The sequence below is a fragment of the Chenopodium album genome, chromosome 10, assembly GCF_948465745.1.
Source record: "Chenopodium album chromosome 10, dcCheAlbu1.1, whole genome shotgun sequence".
Taxonomy (NCBI): Eukaryota; Viridiplantae; Streptophyta; class Magnoliopsida; order Caryophyllales; family Amaranthaceae; genus Chenopodium; species Chenopodium album.
In genome coordinates this window covers 52710770-52732048 of record NC_137843.1, presented here as the reverse complement: position 1 = coordinate 52732048, position 21279 = coordinate 52710770, and the positions used below count along the sequence as shown (strand labels likewise).

Below are 21279 nucleotides of genomic sequence, written 5' to 3'. Positions count from 1 at the left end.
TGATGCTTACTTCAATCCATTAAATGAATTTCTGAAGTTTGCAAAACTTCTGGATTTCAAAATTCTTAGGCTGTATCATATACATATCCTCCATCAAGAACATTTCAAGAAGGTGATTTTGATACCCATAACTAGAATAATCCGAATAGGCTTACACATCTCTTAGGTTTGACCCTATTTATAAGACTATCATGGACTAATACATCTTTACAGACATGGATTCCATACTAGATTTCTTGGCTTTAAGCCATTTCTTGAGTTGGCACTTATCCAAAGCTTGCTTGTAGGGCATGGGTTCTAACCATTCTAATAGGAATATTTTAGAATCCACCTTTTCTCAAGATTTCAACAAACTGTTTGTTTTGATCCCAAGTAACCTGCGATAGGTATGAGCAACAATAGAATTATTCTCTTCAACTCTTTAAAGCCTTTCATTCAAGTTGGGACGATAGAAGCCTCGCTAGTGGAATTAGCTTGCTTTGACACATGGTTTATCAAATTAACTGATTTCATACGCCTTCATCTCTGATGTAGTGTTATCCACATCCATTTGTTGCTCATCTCGAATCTTATCGAGATCTAATTTTACTCTCACTTGGCTTTGTAGGAAGAGATTTCTTTCTATAAAGACACTATCGTGAGCAACAAACACTTTGTTTCTACGCGATTGTAGGAATAATACCTCTTAGTTTCCATGAGAAAACCCATGAAGAACTATTTGTCTGATTTAGGGTGCATTATGTCATCTTTGTAAACATTTTACATCGACTTCATAAACCTTAATCCTATTTAAAAAAAAATAACTTTTGGAACATTTCCAAATCATAACTCTTATGACATCTTTTCTATTGCTTTGGTTAAGTTTCCTGTTTAGTATATTTGCAATTGTTTTTGTAAATGCATATCCTCAAACGATATTTGTAAATCATTAAAGCTAATCTAGGATCAAACTATGGCAAGCAAAGTTTGATTCCTTCTTTCTACATACGCTTTAAATGTAATGTTTCTGGATTATGAACTAATTCAACAATTTCATTTAGATGATCATTTACTTTTTGAGTTAAATATTTATCACAACAATCATATTGTGGTGTTAAATTACTTATCTCAAACTGATTTTACATTTCATTTTGGAATTCTTGACCTTTTTAATGATTCCAAGCTTCACTTCATTAAGTAATTATCAATATATTTACTTAAATCGTTAGTTAACGCAATAAAATTGTTAAATCTCTTTGCTAATTCTTGAACTTATGGTCCACATACATCATATGTTTGTGTTCCAAAAGGTCATTTTAGCTCTTTTACCCTTTCAACTAAAAGGCAACTTGGTCATTGACAGGCTAAAGTCGTAGTCACCCAATCAAAAGTAATACCTAAATCCACTAACTATGCAGATAGGGAAGAAGGGTCGAACCACAGGGAAACGAGTTAATTTATTCCTAATTAATCAATATAATCTAAATTATCAAGTAACCAATTTGTTATTGTAAAAGAAAACTAAACTACTAAGAGTAAAAGTGGGAAGGAATAAAAGTAGGAGGAAAATCAATGAAATAAAAGCCTAGGGCATAGGTTCACCAATAAACAATATTCCAGGGTAAAACATAACAATCAATTATCAATTCATCAATTAATCAGATCATAAAGGGCTTTCGCTACGTATTACAATCACAGAGTTAATTTACCGGTATTAAATCTTATCTCTTGAATTTCGACTTAACCATTTATAAATTAGTCTGTCTATTTAACATTCTGCAGTTAAAGCGACAGTCTCTACCTCACTAATAGACCTTTTCCTAGTCAATATTTCTTTCATAAATTTTGCATATGTAGGAATTTGTGTAATTAGTTCTGTGAAGGGAGCCGTTACCTGCAGATCTTTAACCATCTCCAGAAACTTACCAAACTGCTTATCCAAATTTGTTTTTAAGTGACGATTGGGGAATGGTAGTTTGATAACCGGCTTTGGAGCATAACTGCTCTTATCTGGAGCTGCTATCTTCCTTGAAGTTATACCCTGCAATGTATTATCAGAAATATTAGTACTACTCTTTAGCCCTGTAGGGCTATTAGCAACATTGTTAGGTTTAATGGAATCAAGATTAGCATTATTCATTAAAACGGGTTCATCATCTCTGGGCATACTTGCAAAGCGGGGGCTTTAGCTTAGGGATTGGGGTAATTCGAAGGCTACACGTGAAAGTATTCTTTAGAAGTATGTTACCCTCCTTGGACATCTGAGAAGGTATACTATAGGGGGCCCTTCATAGTGTGAACCACTCCTTAGAGTAATTCCGAAAGCTTGATCCATAGGCCTGGTTGGTTGTGCTGGCAGGGCTCCCTGTTGACGGGCTTGTTGAGTAGAAGAAATCTGCGCAATTTGATTATCTACTATTTTGTTATGTGCTATGATCGAATCAATTTGAGCATCTCTACTCTCCATGTGCTTTTGCATACTTCCTAGCATTGCTCTTGTTTCTGCCAAAGCAGGATCAGTAGGTGGAGGAGTTTGTGGTTGGGAATTCTGGCCAGCATTGGGGTGGTAATATTTCTGCTGGGGTTGTTGTGGCGCCTGTGATTGTTGTGGAGGTGGAGGATTTTGAACATTGGTGCTCCGGTAAGAAAGATATGGATGATTCCGGAACCCAGGATTGTAGGTGTTGGAGTATGGGTCATTCTGCCTATAAGCTTGAAAGGATTGACTTGCTCCACGGAACTCCTGCAATTTTGCTCCCAATGACCTACAATTCCACAGTTTTCACATAAAGCCTCATTAGCATTATTATTAATTGCAAAAACATTAGCTATATTTGTAATACTAAGATTATCTAATTTTTGACAAATAGAGGTTAATTGAGCTTGTAAAAAGGATACAGAGTCGACACTATGTTTCCCTTTGTTAGCAAAGCCTCTAGGATTCCCATATTGGGAATTGTGGATTACCATATCTTCGATAACTTGACCTGCATCATTAACATTACGGTTCATAAACCTCCCACTAGCTGCAGAATCCAATATTGTTCTAGATGAATTTCCAATCCCATTATAAAAGGCTTGGATTAACTGCCATTTTGCCAAATTATGGTGGGGACACTCCCTCTGCAGATCTTTAAATCTTTCCCAAGCCTCATACAAAGTTTCATCTGGCTCTTAGGCAAAGTTTTGAATTGCGCTTCTTACCAAAGCTGTTCTCTCTGCAGGGTAATATTTATTATAAAAATTTAAAACAAGAGTCTCCCAGTTAGTAATGCCAAGTGCAGTTCTATTTAATCCATTATACCAGAATTTGGCTTTTCCACATAAAGAAAAAGGAAAGAGAATCTCCCTCATTTGATCCTATGTGACCCCAGCTTGCCTGATGGTATTACAATATTGACAGTAGTTTGCAATATGAAGATTTGGGTCTTCACCCTTAGCTCCACTGAATTGCTTCCTTTCTATCATCGTGATAAATTGGGGTTTAATCTCGAATTGTACCCCATCAAGAGCCGGAGTGGGAGTAAGATGTGGAAAATCTGTAAGCGTCGGCTGCGAATAATCACTGAGCTTTTTAGGTGCCGTCATCTCTAATTCTGAATCTGAAGGTACTTCTGAATCACTTGAGGGCCGCTAGGAATATTACCACCAGAACTTGCCAGTATTTTCCTATATAAATTCTTTTGTCTATGAAAAGAGCACTCGATCTCAAGATCGAAAGGAATGTAACCTGATCTAGAACACCTAGGCATAAACAAAGAACTAGACGACAAATATGAGAATTGTCCCAAAGAACTACGTTCTCTGGGACGAAAGAAAATAATCTAGACTATAAAAACAATCAGAAATAAAAATAAAACCGTTTCCCCGGCAACGGCGCCAAATTTTGATAGGCTAAAGTCGTAGTCACCCAATCAAAAATAATACTCTCTCTGTTTCATAATGTTAGTCCCATATACTTTTTTGGGCGTTTTAAAAAGATATACCCATATTGAATATATTTCATGTATAACTTGATTTTTTTTTTAACTAATAAGTTGTGGATTGATGACATGATTTTAAGTAAGGAAATCTTTATCTTAAATTATGCAATTATGACTTGTGCTTTCCTAATAAAAATTTAAAAAATTTAAATAAGGTAAACTACTTATGAATTATATTGTAATTTAATGTTAGATTCCAAATATATTTCTTTTCTTATTTTATGTGATTGATTCCATATGGGACTAACATTGTGAAACGGAGGGAGTACCTAAATCCACTAACTATGCAGATAGGGAAGAAGGGTCGAACCACAGGGAAACGAGTTAATTTATTCCTAATTAATCAATATAATCTAAATTATCAAGTAACCAATTTGTTATTGTAAAAGGAAACTAAACTACTAAGAGTAAAAGTGGGAAGGAATAAAAGTAGGAGGAAAATCAATGAAATAAAAGCCTAGGGCATAGGTTCACCAATAAACAATATTCCAGGGTAAAACATAACAATCAATTATCAATTCATCAATTAATCAGATCATAAAGGGTTTTCGCTACGTATTACAATCACAAAGTTAATTTACCGGTATTAAATCTCATCTCTCGAATCTCGACTTAACCATTTATAAATTAGTCTGTCTATTGAAACTAAGCCTAAACATCAGTTCTCATCTCTCGAATCTCAAATCAATATTGCTAAACTCATACAAATTAAATCTGGCCAAATCTAACCGCATAACATTAAATCAATCAATAGGAAATTAATCAAGCATTGACAATTAACAATAATAAATTACCCCTTCATATTATTTATGGATCCCCGCAACCCTAAAAAGAAAACTACTCTCACATAATTAAATATAAACTAAACGAAGCAATTAAACAAGTCATGATGAAAGACAAAGAATAAATGACTAAGATTAAAGGAGAAGAAATCGTTACCAAAGTTGAAGGAAACAAGAGATGGAATTAAACAAAGAGTTGTAGAGAGAGAAAATAATACTAGAGTTTAAGAGGAGAGAGAGAGAAAAGTTAGAGAGAGAAAGAGAGAGAGAGTAAGGGAAGGGAGAAAGAATACTAAACTCGCTTAACAAAAGCATATATAAACTAAGCTCGAAAATCCTAAGTTAAAACAACTTAAACGACGCTTAAACTTCTCCTCAGAAACACGCGCCCGATCGGGCGAGGCACCGCCCGATCGGGCCCACCTTTTTTTCTTCGTGAGCTTCTCTTCTCGCGCCCGATCGGGCGGAGACCCTTGTTTAGGCTTGTAACTCGTCCCAAACCAAATATCCTCCTTGGGGCTTTAATCATTCGGTCCAATGCCTCATCTTCTCATAAGTCGAGCCTTTAATCACCGGTTCGATGACTCTAACCGATCTTAGTCTACGAAAGGTGGTCGTGCTCCTCCAATGCTCGTAGTCGCTTCATAAAATTCCGGGAAAATGCTCCAAGAGTGAAATTCCCTATAAACTCAACCAAAACTACGAAAACACTAGAAAACACATATTAGTAATAAAAATGGCTCTGAAGAGCCAAAAACACTACCAATTATGACCAAGGACGGGGGTAAAACATTATATAAAATGGGCATATAAGTCATCTTACCTTATCAAGCATAACTTCTAATTCTCAAGTGATTCTTAATCATATAAGAATAAGAGTCCACCCAATATAACTTTGGATGTGCAAAATGGTTTATGTGACCTAATCTTAATTTGTTATAAGTAAGTTTACTTTAAATCATCTAACTTTGCTTTTGTGATCTACTTATATCAATGTCATAAAGCAAAATAACTCATATATAGCAAAATGAAAACAATTTTTTACCTTGGTCATGGATCAACATTTGTCCAAGCCAAGTAAAAACAAATCAGTATTCAAACTAACATTGAAAATTGTCTCATCAAAAACTGGAAATTGTTCTAAAATCATGATAAATGTTCAGAAATTAAAACTATGAAGCTATCTCTTGTCACTCAAACACTTCTAGTGCACCTTCAAGCTCCATTTCCATGCTAGCCTCACTTCTTTGCAGCTTCTGTACAACATTAATAATGTTAAGCACTGCAACTTGGTATCACATACCTAAGTGAAAGTTAAAATGTTTATAATATAATACCTGAGGTTGATGCTCCATTCTTCTTGAGGAAGTCAAGGTATTTCTGGCAATTGCGTTTCTAATGCCCCTTCTTCTTGCAGTAAAAGCATTCACTTTCACTTGCAGCTTTGGGTTTTGGATTCGCCTTAGGTTTCTCAAGAGCCTTGGCAACTTGCTTGCCCTTGCTTTTGGCACTAGCCTTTTTCCCCTTCTTCTTGAACCCATTTCCCTTTTGAATCATAAGAACTTCCTTCTTAGGTTCCTTAGGGATTTTCTTTTCAGCACTAACCAGCATTGTGTGCAATTGATTCATAGTCTTTGCAGTCGCAGTCATGTTAAAATTCATGATAAACTGGTTAAAAAATTTTGGAAGTGAGTGGAGAATGATGTCTGTTGCCATCTCATCACTGTATGGGTGCCCTAGTTTCTCCATACTTTGAATAAGGCCGATCATTTTTGAAAACATGATCATGGCACCCTTCTCCATCCTACAATCCAGAATCTCACGATGAAGCTCGTACCTTTCAACTCTTGCTTGTTTCTTAAACAAGGCTTTGAGTTCTTGCATGATTGTGTACGCATCCTGATCCTCAAAATGCTTTTGAAGACTAGGTTCCATGGTAGCAATCATCAAGCAAGTGATAGGCACAGCTCTATCATGAGCTTCCTTCTGCCTCTTGACTTCTGCCGTAGTTGCATTTTTTGGCAGAGGTCCTGGCAATGGGGTGTCAATGACATCCTCTCTACCTTCAGATTTCAGAACGAGCCTTAGCATTCTTTCCCAAGTGGAAAAGTTTTCTCCTGTCAACCTATCCTTCTCAAGGAAAGGTCGAAGATTGTAAATGTTGTTGTCATTGTGATTACGACTACCCATCTATGTCAAAATAAGGCAAAGTGTAATAATTATGTTTAATTAAAATTAAAGTTCCATAAACGCATTCATTAGGTAACTTTAAAACACTTTATTCAATAATTAATTGATCCCAATTGAATTTAAGTGATTCCAAGACCCTTTATTCGTGCAATAATTGACCGGACTTTGGCCCTACCATCAACCATTACATTTTCAAGGTGAGCAAACTATTTACTGATTACAACTCTTGTAACTCTTGGTTGAATAATTAATCATCGCATGTTTAATTATTTCCTTTGCTTCAAGGTTCTAAACTCTTTAGGTAACCTTGTTGAGCATAACCAATTAAAATTTTAAAATTTGATTTACCCCAACTTCCCAAAGATATAATATGACACCCAGCTTTGGCATGACCCATCATAAAAATCGAAGGTTTCATTGGGTTTTTAATTGGAAAAGCAATCTCAATATTTCTGGGACCTAGATTCATTTATGTGTGTGATTATATAGTGAACTCTAGCACATCATCAATCAACATAAATAAAATCTAACATGCATAATCTACTAATGTAATAAAACATGACATAGCATGGCCCCTTAGTCCTAAGAAAACTAGAAATGAAAAGCTCCCACTTGAATCATCATAGATCTCCATCCACCTTGCTCCTTTGGGCCTTTACTTCATGGGCTTCTTTGGACTAACACTATTTAAATAACTAATCTATTTACTTTAAATAAAAGTTACAAAAATACTTAACGGTACGCAGACCGTATTTAGATTACAAAAATATATCACGATGCACAGATCGTATTTTAGAATCTATGGGCCATACTAGTCTATATACAGCAACATAATATCATATATTATATAAAAGTGTCATATAATAAATCACTCAACATGCTTGTCTAAACTATAACATCGAATGTTCATAATAAAATCAACGCATTCCTAAAATATCTTATATTTTAATCATAATTAGATAATATCATATATTATTCGTGACCGTTTATAAAATATCATATATTTAATTTAGTCATGAGATAGAATCAAATCATATTTTAATCTAGAAAGATAAATCATATTTAATCTTCCATGATTATCCTAACAAATTTAGGAGATTCTATTCTAATTACTAGCCAATCAAATAATTTTAAAATTAATTATATCCTAATCTAATTATGGGATAATCACATTATTTAAATCAATTATTATCCTTTTGGAATATGCTCAGAATATCCTAATCAATCTTATCCATAATTAACCACTTTAATTAGGATAATTACCAATTTAACAACTTTAAATATGGATAATGTCAAATATAACAACTTTTGAATATTTGATTTAATCCTAAAACAAAAGATTTTATCCAAATAAAACCGATTTTATCTTTTAAAATAAAAGATCATATTTTCAAAATATTTTATCCTATCCAAAATAAATCATATTTATCTTGAAATAATTTTAAAATAAAATAAATTTTTTTTTTTTGAAAAACGTGAGTCAACCACCGCCGGCCATCGTGGTTGGCTAGCCGAAGCTAGCCACGGTGGCTGACTGCCTTGACGGCAGCCACTACCACAAGGGCAGCAGCACTGGCAGCCGTGGCAGCAGCCGTGTAATGCTTGCACGCTGCTGCCCACAACCACCCTTCGACCTCCGCCCTCCCCTTCCCCTCCCTCTTGGACCAGCAGTGGCGGCAGCCACCGTGTCAGCGCCACCCAGCCGTGGCTGCCGCCTCTAAATTTTTTTTTTTGTGTTTGAATTTAATTAAAATAACTTTATTAAAATTAAATTAAATCAGTCCAAAAGATTAAAATTAAATCAACATTCAATCTTAAAATTAGGGTTCTTCATAAAATTAATCCCAATTTAATTCTAACTTTTAAAATTAATTCGATGATCATACACAAAACCCTTTTATGCATAAATCAATCCGATCAAAATTATGAATTATAAAATAAATCGAATTAAATAAAAATCAAGCAAACAAAATCACATTTTAGGGCTACAAATTTCGAAAATTTCAAAAATCAGGGTTAGGGGGTTCGAAAATTTCAAACATATTAGAGCTAAAATTCGGTAATCTTCATGGCTATTTGAGCATAATTAAATCACATTTAATCGATTCCAAAAGTTTAATCACATTAAAATAATAATTGAACCATAATTAAATTAATTTCTCCCTCTTAATTGATTATAAAATTAACATGGACATCAAATAATCGTATTATTATGATCTAGCGCGTTCATGCAAGAGGCTAACTGATACCACTGTAGGAGTTTATAGGTACTACGCAGCGGAAATAATATGAATCATATTCAATTAAGCACCTAATCCAAAATCGCATGCATAACACACAAGACACATAATCATACCTTTGATGCGTGAATTCCACGAAGCTATTCGACAGGCAAATCAGGGAGAGAATAGAGCCCCGAGCATTGCTCCACTACTTAGTCCACGAGATTCGAACGAGCCGTCCACCAATACTAGATTGGTCGAGTGATTGAGGAAAACCGCGATCACCACCTTTACGGACAACCGACCACTGCACGAACCACCACCACCACGAGACACCACCAGTGCCGAGGAGGAGGAAAGAACCGTGTGAGAGAGGACTTTGAGAGGGGTTGGGTTTTGTGTTTGCTAATTAGGGTTTGATCAAATGATCAGTTAATTGATTGCTTGCAAACCTAGGCACCTAGTCTATTTATAATCTCATTATAATTAGACTAGGGCACGAAGCCCAAAAAATCCTTCTAATCCTCCATATGGCCGACCACCTAGAGTGATGAGGCCCATGATGGGCCTCATCCTCTAATGCTCGATCTAGCCCCTTTGTGTGACCTTATAGGATCCGTCCAATTGGGCTTTGGGCTATTTTACTATTCCAAAGATCGTTAGTACCTCTAGCTATGGAAAAACGGCGACCCAAATGTACGAACTTAGTTATCTCCATAATTTGATCCAATTATATATCTAGTAATTGCACACGACGAAAACATAACTCCTTCAGAACGCTCCGTAGGTTTTAGGGTTTCTTTAAAAGGGTTTTTTTTTTAAATTATATTCTGACGGAATTTCCGTTGGAAATTTCCGACGGATTTAAATTCCATCGGAAATGATACTATACGACGGAAAAATCCATCGGAAAATTCAAAGTTTCTGACGGATTTATAATCCGTCAGAATTTTTGAATTCGTCGCAAATATCCGACGGAATAAAAATTCAACGGAAATTTTGACTTTTGCGACGGAAAAATGTGTTCATCGAAACCATTCCATCACTATTTGTCTGTTTTCTAGTAGTGCGTGATCTTGTTCTGCCTATAGTCCTATATCCATATGTGTAACTTATGTCAATAAGTTGTTAATTTATTTCATAATTGTACAAGGCTCCAAAGGACAAGATTGGTATTATTGTTGTACTTTGAATATTGTTCCTAATTAATAATGAAACTCTATATATGATACTGATTAAGAGAGGTCACGCAATATGAAATGAGCTTGGCAACACAATAAAATATAAAAAAAAAAAAGTAAGAATTTAGTCATTTGTATGTCGAGAAGAGACTTCATATATACTTAATGTATTGGTGATAATCAAAGTAACTCTTCAAATTTATAAAGTAATTTTTTTTTTTTCCTTTTAATGTAAGACAACTCATGTGAGATTATAAACAGGTTTGCTCAAGATGTTGTTCTAATCTACTTTTGAATATGATTGTGGTCTAGACTCAAGTCACTCAACCAACCATGACTAAAAAATCAAACATATGATCGAGCATGAAATTGGCAGCATCAATTGATCAATTGAAAGTTGTACATGCACGAGTTCAAATTAAAATGCTACATGTGTCCTCTGTTACTCTCACATGTTAGCAACAATTACATATATATCATATCTAACTAATCACTTTCAGTTTCACTCCAACATTAACGTGGCACTTGGCTTCCACAAAATACAAGCCAAAAAAAAAAGATACTTGTACCCAATTACCCCACTAACTTTGTGATCATCAATAATAGACACTACACTCAGCTTACTAGCTACTCTTACTACAACACCAAACCAAAGAAACAGGGCAAATTTGGAGAAGCAGGGAAAAAAAAAACATGACAAGTGAGGCAACTTCATCAAAAATTCCAACAATTCAGCTAAGCCATGGTGGAGTGTCAATGCCAGTTTTGGGTCTAGGCATGGCCCCGAACCCTCCGGTACCCGATGAAGTAACAAAAGATGCCGTGTTATACGCGGTGGAAGTAGGCTACCGGCACTTTGACACGGCTACCATCTATTTCACTGAAAAGGCTCTAGGGGAGGGCATTTCTGAGGTGCTTAAACGTGGGATGGTTAAGTCAAGAGAGGACCTCTTTATCACTTCTAAGTTGTGGGTTAGTGATGGACATCCTAACCTTGTTGTTCATGCTCTCAAAACTAGCCTACAGTAAGTTGTTCCTTATACTTCAAACAATTGTTTTTTTTTTTTTAATCAATTATTGTGTGATAGATTAAATTAGCCGTCCCTAAGTATCAAATCACATTCAATCAAATTAAAGCTCATTTAAGGAATTAGCTTGAAAATTTGTGATTATCTTCCCTTAGATTCAACCTTTATGTTAAAAAAGACGGCTCGGATTAGTTTTTTCCAAAGAGTGTCAAAAAATCCAAAATTAAAATGTGACATATTATAAATGAGTAGTTCATATTATTTAGGAGGCGAGGGAATACAAGGGATAACCTACCCTTAATTTGTCTTAAAATAGCATATGTAACTATTGTTTCCAGACAAATGAAGGTAGCTTACATTAGTTTTTATATACTTTTTACAGGAATATGAAGTTGGATTACTTGGATCTATACCTTATACATTGGCCTGTAAGCGCCAAGCCAGGACCACCAGCCTATCCTATTAAGAAAGAAGAGTTCCTTCCTTTTGACATCAAGGGTGTGTGGACTGCCATGGAAGAGTGCCAACGACTTGGCCTTGCCAAAGCCATTGGTGTTAGCAATTTTACTAAAAAGAAGCTTAAACAGCTTATGGCAACTGCAACCATACCACCTGCAGTCAACCAGGTGAGTCCTCCATGTTATACTTCGTATGATGTATTAGCCCTCTGTCTCAAAATAATTGCTTGCATTTGTGTTACAAGGCCATTAGCCTACTTGCTCCATACATGTAATGTGATTCGGGTTTACTATGAATACATATTACATTATCACAAAATACACAGATATATGGCTAAAATTATCTAAAGATTGCTTCATAAGATCAAAATAACATTGTTTTACTGTCAAAATATTTGTTAAGGTGGAAGTTAACCCTACATGGCAACGAAAGGAGCTAATAGACTTCTGCAAGGAGAAAGGAATTTTAGTAACAGCATACTCGCCGTTGGGTGGCCCTCTTGGCGGGCACAACAGAGTAATGGGATCCGATATACTCAAAGACATAGCAAAGGCTAAAGGAAAGAGTGTTGCTCAGGTACTTCAAATCATCATACATTGGAGTAGTTAGGCTCTCTTATAACATCTTATTTAGTCCTTTATACTCAAAAGTCCCCTAACAAGTTATTGTTTGTAGGTTGCACTGAGGTGGGCATATGAGCTTGGCATTACAGTCGTCGTGAAGAGCTTCAATAAAGACAGGATGAAACAGAACCTTGAAATTTTCGACTGTGAACTGAGCTCAGATGACCATGAGAGGATTCGTTGTATCCCACAAGGCAGGACATGTGATGGACTGGATTACACTTCACCTTTAGGTCCTATATATACAATTGAGGAGCTTTGGGATGGTGAAAACTAAGAATCCCATAATTTCTACCCCTTAAGTTCTTTCTTCTTCCGTTCGTGATTTAGGACTGTTTAAAACTCGCTTTCTCAAGTGTTTACTAATTACTATATCCAGGAATAAGTAATGAGCGAGTTGATTAAGATACTTTTCAAATGATCTGTGGACTATTGAGCAGTTTGTTAGTAATTTTGCAAAATGTTGATTGTGAAGATTATGAAGGATACTATAATACCAGCCCAATTATAAAGCAGATTGATAAGATTGTAATTTATAATTAGTAGTAACGCAATCAATGAAGGTCGTGTCAGATTAGATGTACTCTGGATGAGCCTAGAATGAGAAGTTGTGATTTATAATTAGTAGTAACGCTTTCAATGAAGGTCGAGTCAGATTAGATGTACTGTTGGGTGAGCCTAGAATGAGAAGCGTAATCCTACTAAGTTATGCACAACCTTCCATGAAAATCAAACCTTAAAATACTTGTCATGTTTCATCCTAATATTATCTGATATAATCTAGAAATAAAATCATGTATAGCCTTTCAAGCACGCATCATAACATACTCATTCTAACACCATCAATGATTCAAAAGTTACAGCTGCCGAAATTTTGTCATCATTGATCCATGGAGCGAAAAAAGTTCAGCAGCCTCTGGGATACAGATTGATGGCTTTCGACTAATGACAACGAGTCCTCATCACCATCAAAATCATCATCATTTTCAAAAACTAGATGAATTCCCCACCTTTTGATCTCAATTCCGGTGACAGTTCCTCTCCTCCAACTTCCCCTGATTATATCTCCTTCTTGTAACAAAGAAACCAAGGGATTATATGCCTTGAATCTGCACAGATAGAGCTGATCTTCTTGCGTGCGTGGAACTCCCATTAAGTATAGTGTAGTACGGAAAATGGGTTCTTCGAGTCTGAAAATACAAGCCTGAATATCAGTGATGCCAGGATACCGATGAACTCGTATCTCATCTAATACTCCGGGATCCACAGACACTACAAGAGCGACAATCACATTTTTTATTGCAAGGTTTGGATGAGCTGCAAAAGTGACAGCCGTCTGAGAAAACCAGTCAGGAATTTCACATCCCGGAACGCTCAAATTGTTCTAATTCCTCAAAGTTGCCTGCAGAAAAACACGATACATACAATATTACCAGCAACTCGCTTTACTTCTTAAACGATTCAGAATCCACAGTTGTTGTCTTAGATGACTGTTAGTGACAAATGACTGAAAATTCTAATCAATCTGATTGAAAAATGCAACTTGATAAAGAAATGATACTGATACCTTACGTAGTCTTCTCCGGACAGCTGATTTAATTGCTTTGTTACAGCCCCCCATAAATAACCTTCTCAAAGACTTTAAGCATTCAAGACCTGGAACGTCGATAACTTTCTTGCAGTTTGAAAGCTGTAGTTCTTGTAATCTTTCAAGATTTGAGAGGTCACTTATATACATTAGTTCATAACAGTCAGCCGCGTTTAGTTCTACCAAAGTTGATGGAAGTTGAGGTAGGGACCTTAGCTCTGTACAGTAGCGCAGCAATAGCTTCTGTAAAGCACTAAGGCCCTCCAGTGTCACAGGAAGGCTGTGAAAATCATTGTATCCAAGATTCAAAATCTCCAGCTTGGATAACTTGTTAAAATCATTACTTATCTGACCACAAATTCCACAAGTCCGAGCATCAAATTCTTCCAAATTGGAAAGCTTGCAGAATGAAGCAGGAAGTTCACTAAGCCTTGCGAGTTTATTGGAAGACTTCTTCATTTTCAATACCCTTAAGTCACCAAGCAACCCAAAGCTTTCCGGCAAACATGTCACAGCAGTTTCCTCCATCATAAATACACACAAGGACCCCAATGATCCGATAGACTCCGGTAGGCTGCATAGCTTTTTACAATTGTTCAAGTTTAACCATGTAAGATTCTCCAACTCCCCTATGGACTCTGGCAGCTGTATTAAATCGGCGCCTGCAACAGTGAGCATGGTAAGATTTGACATTTTCCCGATTGTTTCTGGTAGTTTTTCAAGGAAACTACAACCAGTCATCTGAAGCTTCTCAATAAATTTTAAGCAGCCAATATCATCTGGCAGTGATTTAATCGGTGTATTAGTTAGCTTGAGATCGACAATAGAAGCTAATCTTGCAACTGAATCAGGCAGCTTGACAAGAGAATGACACCTTTCAAGTGATAAGACTTTCAGACAGGATAGTGTACAAATGGATGAAGGAAGTTCCTGGATTGAAGTAGAATTAAGGTGCAACTCAGTCAAAGATTTGAGCCTTCCCACTGATTCAGGAAGGGCTGTAAGCGAGGAACAGGAATACAAACTTAATTCCTCTAGGCTTGTCATGGATCTAATAGATACAGGTAACTCTTTAAGATTAGTATGAGAAAGTGATAACTTTTTCAGAGAAATAAGAGACCCTATCTCTTCAGGCAGCCTAGTTATCTGGTAGCAACTTTGTAGACTAAGATCTTCAAGCTGTGTAAGGTGAAATAAATATTCAGGCAGCTCAGAAATTGCTGTGTCATCGAGATGTAGTTGGATCAACGATGCCATGCTACGAACATCATGGGGAAGTCCTATTAACTTTTTGCATTCAGATAAGAGCAGCACCCTGAGACCTTTCATCCCCGTCACATCTCTTGGAAAATCAACCAAATTTGAGCATCTTCTTAGATTCAAGTGAGCAAGGGAGCTCATATTTCCGATTGACTCATGAATTTTAGTCAGTCCCATACAAAGCTCAAGTGTAAGCTTTTTCAAATGTCGATGTCCAGACATGTCAGGAAGAGCTTTAAGGCAAGGGCAACCATAGAGATTTATCACCACCAAGTTCCCAACCACCTGAAAGCCAAGCCAAGAATATTCCAAATTTACAACAGAATAAAGATGATAGTGTATAAAAACATATTCCTGGGCCTCAACCATAAGAGAGAAAGCTCCAAACTTAAGGTGAGGTAGTCTACTATGAGTTATGTCAGCATTGAACACTTCAGTGTGACATTTACCTTGTTGAAATTGAAACCCCAACATGCCTGATCTGAGTACCACAAATGTTCTATTCTGCTTTCTGAAAGATCAAGCACACGAATTTGCTCTGGCATAGTAGCAGGAAAAGTCTTTTGAGGGCATCCTTTCCATTGCAGCCACCTTAACTCGGAGGACATATATTTGAAGTTTCCTTGCAAGTTTGCGTAATTTATTTGAAGCAGTTTCAGATGTACCATCTTCTTAAACCAAATTGTTTGAAGAGCAGGTTTTTGATCCTCATCTGGAAGATGCTGTGAAAGTAGTCCCTTGAATTTTTCTTTCACGTACCTGATAAATGTACTGATAATGTGATTCCTTTTGAAGTTGTTCCAATAACTCTTTTCATCAGAGGAGTCTAGAGGAGGCTTTTTTATGTCCAGAACAATTCCTCGTACTGCATCTGTTACCTGTGATGAATCACATTGCACAAATTTAAGTATATATGTCTCTGAAACACCATGATCAAGAGTGAAACTCAGTACTCAGTATCATTGAAATATTTTGAAACTCAGTACCTGTGATGCATCATTGATTCATTGAAAAAAACTAAACAACTAATCTGATCCACAGTTTATTTTGCATTTTGTTAAACTATTACTCAATGTCAATATAAAAAAGAGAGAATATACATTTTCATGGCGCAAGACATGCATTATCTCCTCATAGTCCCACAGTCTGCTACGCTTTCCAGTATCTTGAAAGCTTTCCTCTATGACTATTTGCCTTCCCATGTCCCGAATTTGATCATGCATCCACAGCTCCTTATAGCTGTCTTTTTTTATCTTCAGGAGTGATTTTGTGACAAGGCTACCTATAGCTAACTCGGCCCTTAAGCCACAACCTTCTAAAATGTCTACAACATCCTCTCGTTTTAGGTTCATTTGAATTAATAAACACGAAAGGTCAAGAAATACAGTTTTCTCTTGGTCATCTAGCCCATCATAGCTGAATTTCAACACCTGCTGAAGATTAGATGGTCGAAATGTTTTTAATTTCATTAAAGCATCCTCCCACTCCTTTTTTGTCTTCTTAACCAAGGAAGAACCAAACACCTCTAACGCCAAAGGAAGTCCACCCGTTAGAGAAACAATCCTCTCAGAAACATCCCGAAACTCTTGTGTAGGATCCATTCTTCCTAAAGCATGTATGCTAAAAAGTTCAAGTGATTCCCCTGGATCAAGCTTCTCTGCTTCATATAGTTCACGATCATTAAGAGCAAAATCATGTAATGCGTTCACATTTCTACTTGTAACGATTATCCTGCTCCCGTCTTCAAACCATTCTCTTACAATGCCAAGTTTTTCAAGCTGGCCTGCTTCAGAGACATCATCCAACACAACCAGGACTCGGTTCTCATTAACTATCATCTTGATCTTATGTCTATTCACAACATCGTCTTCTTTCACAAATAACATTGTTTTTAAGGAAAGATCACTTATGAGTTTGTCTTGAACACCCATAAGACCCTCTTTAGTACATAGTTGTTCTCTGACATAGGAAATATAACAGCGATGCTTAAACTTTACGACGAGTTTATTGAAGACAGCCTTAGCCAATGTTGTTTTGCCTATTCCTGGCGTTCCATGGATTCCCAAAAACCGAACACCCTGTGAGCGAAGATCTAACGTTTCAATCACTTTGTCAACACGAGAATCCAACCCAACTGCAAGTTTCACCACATACTCTGGAGTGTTCTTTAACTCATTCCAGACTTGTAGAACTATACGTTGTATAACATCTTCAGTTTCATTACTGTCATTGTGTTTGAAATTAAGTTTTGTTAGTAGGAACATTAAGGAATTGAATTAAGTTTTGTTCATTTAGGTGTTTTGTAGTGTAACACACAATTACATGTACTACATTTTTTCAACTATCAACTTTTAAAAAAAAATTGTTTATACATGGTAAAATAATTACTTTCTCCGTTTCTTTATAATTGCAACACACACTTTATCATAATATTTAAAAAAAGTGGACCTTACATAATATAATACACTTAAAATGGGGTTAATAGGTTGTAAGGAGTATAATCAAGTGGGTTATGTGCTTTAAATAAAGGTAATAGTAAATTTTTTTACCATAAAAATCTTCATTTTACAGTGTGTTGCAACTATTGTGACATTTTTATTTTAAAAAAGTATTGCAGATATAAAGAAACGGAGAAAGTATTAGTCATAGGTGTGGGTTAGCAATCTAAAAGAATTGAGGAAATACTTCTTATACAACAAGCAACTACAGTTTACACATCTCAAGATTTTGCTAGGAATCGAGGTAATTTTCAAATTTTGGCCCAAAAAGGATGACAAAAGAAACAAATTTCTTTTGCTTTTGCTTTTGCTTTTGCTTTAATGCCATGATGTTAACATTTCACATTCGTCTTTTACTGATTTTTACTTTTCTATTGGAACCTAATAATGTACTCCGATACTTTGTACTACTCCCTTCATCCCTAATATCTTGTCTCATTGATTTTTTACGCTTTTCAAAATATATTTTAAAACGTTTTTATCTTCATTTTAATACGTGTAAAATTTGTAAAAAATTAACTATTAATAAAATATATGATAAATAAGACGAATTTAACAAGATCTCATTGACTATAACATTAAGGAAACATTACTTATTTAGACTTTTAATTTATTTTTCAAATAATGCAATAACTCAAGATGCACTAGTGAAAAAGAGATACAGAGTATGGACCAAGTTTAAATTGGCACTATGGTCTCAAAAATAAAAAAGTTTAAATTGGCACTATAGTAGTCAAGTCACATCCTGAGACTAGTACAGCTATGAAATGACTCAATAATTACTCCTCTGTTTTTTTTTATATCAATCACTTTGATCGATATACTTACCGAGATATTATTTTGACTATTAATATTTTTAATTGTGTATTAGTAAAAATTGTAACAAAATTATATTATGAAACTAGACATTATGACAAATCTAATAATATATTATATAGTAATATTTATTTTGTTAAGGTGAAAAAATTAAGTCAACTATAATATATGAATAATATTTTGTTAAAGTGATGTTTATAAAAAAAAAAAATAAAAAAAAAAAAAAAAAAAAAAAAGGAGTACACAATAACAAGTCACAAGTCATTTGTGTTTGAACGTCTTCTTTCCCAAAAAAGAGAGAGAGAGGAATGACTTAATAATTACGGAGTAGTTGACAGTAAAATAAATTGAACGTAAATTTTAACAGTAAACTAATTGAAATTATACCAAAATTGTTAGCTCATTACTGTATTTTATAAGATTTTAATTATGGTAAAGAATTAAAAAAAAAAAAAAAAAATCCTTGTACCATAATGAAATTGATATAAGATGAGATTCTATTAATTAATCCAACTAGTTATAAATAAGAGTATACATTAATATGATGATTATGCATAGAGAATAATCTAGTAGAAGAAGTTAATGTCGATAAGTTCATATCTTAGCTAGGTACATTCCGTACCTATTAACATTTATTAACTATTACTAAAACAAAAATTGCTGACGTTACAATTGTTCAAGTGTCGCTTTTCCAATTAAAATTTTCCCGCCTAAATGCAATGATGATGTCATCTTTTTTTTTTTTTTGGTAGAGCTTTCATATTTAACATTTTTGAAATTTAAATATTGAAAGCTTCTACTTTACAACTTAAACGTATCAATTTATCGTAGGAAATTGAAATAATTTTAAATAGCACACTAATAAATTACCTCCTCATTGAACTATGAATTAGACAATGTTGAACAAATACTATATCATAATTTTGATAAAAATACAAAATTTAAAAATTAAAAAATATACATAATTCTTATTTATATTTATGTATAATAACAATGTATTTTTAAAATATACAAATTAATAATAGGTTTTATATAAACCGTGTATTATACGGATTCTAACCTAGTTATATAGTATATATCAATATATTAAAGACAATATATAATCATACATGTGCTGCCGACTCAAATAAACTAATGTATTTGGTATTTCCAAACACGACAAGTACGTGAATTGAATTGAATCAACTCAAATTGAAATTCAAACCGAATTAATTAGTACTTAAATAATTACCTTTGAGAATAGCATGTATAACCAGAAATATTACCGGCAACTTTCAAAGCACTTGTCCACTTCTCAATCTCAGCTTCACTAATCTTCTTCGCATCATCATTTATAAGTTTCTGAAACCCCTTACCAAGCTCCCCTCGCTGCCTCCGAACATCGGACGGATCGACTCCGTAGAAAACAGGTATGACCCGTTTTCGACACTCGAAAAGTCTTGACAGCTCGTCGAGACACCACCGTGAGTCAGCGTACTTAGGAGATATAATGGCCACCGCAAGAGCGGAGTCCACTATCGCTTCGTCTAGGGTAGACTGTATTTTATCACCTTTCTCCATGCCTTTGTCGTCCATGAAAGGTCTTAAGCCCTTCATTTCGAGGGCGTCACGTAGTAGTGTTGTGAAGTTGTGACGCGTGTCTTCGCCTCGAAAGCTTAAGAATGCATCCCAGTTTACCCGTTTTTCTAGCATTGATGGTGGAAGATAAGGCGGCGTTTCGATGTTTGGAATCATGTACGATGATGGTGACGACGGCGAATATTCGCCTCCTCCCTCCATGTCTTGGGAGAGTGAGAGTATGATAGAGATGTTGAGATAAGAGATAAATGAATGGAATTGAATGCTAATGTTTAGTCCTATACTTCCTCCGTACTTAATTAGATTCCTATTTCTAGCATTTATTCCTCATATAATAGAGAGAATTAGGAATCTAATTAAGGGACGGATGAAGTAATACTTTTCCATTTTAATGTTTAGTATGGAGTAGACCTGGCAAATGGGTCATTCGGGTCGGGTATGAGTCGGGTCAAAAGTTATCGGGTCAAGTTCAGGTCGGGTTGGGTCATTTCGGGTTTCGAGTTGATTTCGGGTCAACTGATAATCGGGTCGGGTCGGGTTTCGAGTCAACATTTCGGGTTGGATCAAGTTTGGATCGGGTCATTTCGGGTCGGGTCAATTTTCGGGTCGAGTCAGTTCGGGTCGAGTCAATCTTCGGATCCAATTTTCGGGTCAACTTCGAGTCGGGTCATATTCGGGTCGATGCATTGGGTTAAATTCAACTCTATATACGTAGTATATATTTATATATTTTTTAACGAGAAACTCACTATATTTTTTAAAGCTATTTTTTTCATGGAATACAGTAATTGTTTGACTTTAGATTATTTTGTAATTTCATTTGCTATTGAACATTATGTTATGTACGCATTACTATTGTACTATTTTTTTTTCTAGACTTGTGAGAATTGTGACTTTTATTTCGAGCTTTAGTTAATTTTTTTAATCTTATGGACAAACTCCGTAGAATAGTCGTTAAATTTCAATTTTTTTACGATTTTTTAATAACTTATAGAGATAAAAGGCCGAAGAAATCGAGAAAAGTAATGCTCAAAATATGTAAATTACTTACACTGTTACACATTACAAATTAATAAAAAAAAAATTAAGTCA

The 21279-nt window shown here is 35.2% G+C and overlaps 2 protein-coding genes across 2 annotated transcripts; one reads left to right on the top strand and one right to left on the bottom strand.

Annotated features, from left to right (window-relative positions):
- The first annotated feature begins 10862 nt into the window (after nucleotides 1–10862).
- LOC145562529 (non-functional NADPH-dependent codeinone reductase 2-like) lies at nucleotides 10863–12925 on the top strand. The gene is made up of 4 exons (XM_081622833.1): nucleotides 10863–11362; nucleotides 11748–11991; nucleotides 12227–12400; nucleotides 12500–12925. The coding sequence occupies exons 1-4, from the start codon at nucleotides 11031–11033 to the stop codon at nucleotides 12722–12724; spliced, it is 975 nt and encodes a 324-aa protein (XP_081478959.1). The 5' UTR covers nucleotides 10863–11030; the 3' UTR covers nucleotides 12725–12925.
- Nucleotides 12926–13067: 142 nt separating this feature from the next.
- LOC145562528 (disease resistance protein RPV1-like) lies at nucleotides 13068–20502 on the bottom strand. Its single transcript, XM_081622832.1, has 5 exons — nucleotides 19841–20502; nucleotides 16396–17518; nucleotides 15745–16173; nucleotides 14015–15580; nucleotides 13068–13849 (listed from the first exon to the last, which is right to left on the bottom strand). The coding sequence occupies exons 1-5, from the start codon at nucleotides 20386–20388 to the stop codon at nucleotides 13832–13834; spliced, it is 3684 nt and encodes a 1227-aa protein (XP_081478958.1). The 5' UTR covers nucleotides 20389–20502; the 3' UTR covers nucleotides 13068–13831.
- Nucleotides 20503–21279: the final 777 nt, after the last annotated feature.

What these genes read in the sequence shown, in the direction of transcription:
- LOC145562529 (XM_081622833.1), top strand. Translation starts at nt 11,031, where the DNA reads ATGACAAGTGAGGCAACTTCATCAAAAATTCCAACAATTCAGCTAAGC. An exon ending in TACCACCTGCAGTCAACCAG is followed by an intron (nt 11,992 to 12,226) that starts GTGAGTCCTCCA and finishes ATATTTGTTAAG; the next exon opens with GTGGAAGTTAACCCTACATG. An exon ending in AAGGAAAGAGTGTTGCTCAG is followed by an intron (nt 12,401 to 12,499) that starts GTACTTCAAATC and finishes TATTGTTTGTAG; the next exon opens with GTTGCACTGAGGTGGGCATA.
- LOC145562528 (XM_081622832.1), bottom strand. Translation starts at nt 20,388, where the DNA reads ATGGAGGGAGGAGGCGAATATTCGCCGTCGTCACCATCATCGTACATG. An exon ending in TATACATGCTATTCTCAAAG is followed by an intron (nt 17,519 to 19,840) that starts GTAATTATTTAA and finishes ACACAATGACAG; the next exon opens with TAATGAAACTGAAGATGTTA. An exon ending in GGGGTTTCAATTTCAACAAG is followed by an intron (nt 15,581 to 15,744) that starts GTAAATGTCACA and finishes CTTGGCTTTCAG; the next exon opens with GTGGTTGGGAACTTGGTGGT.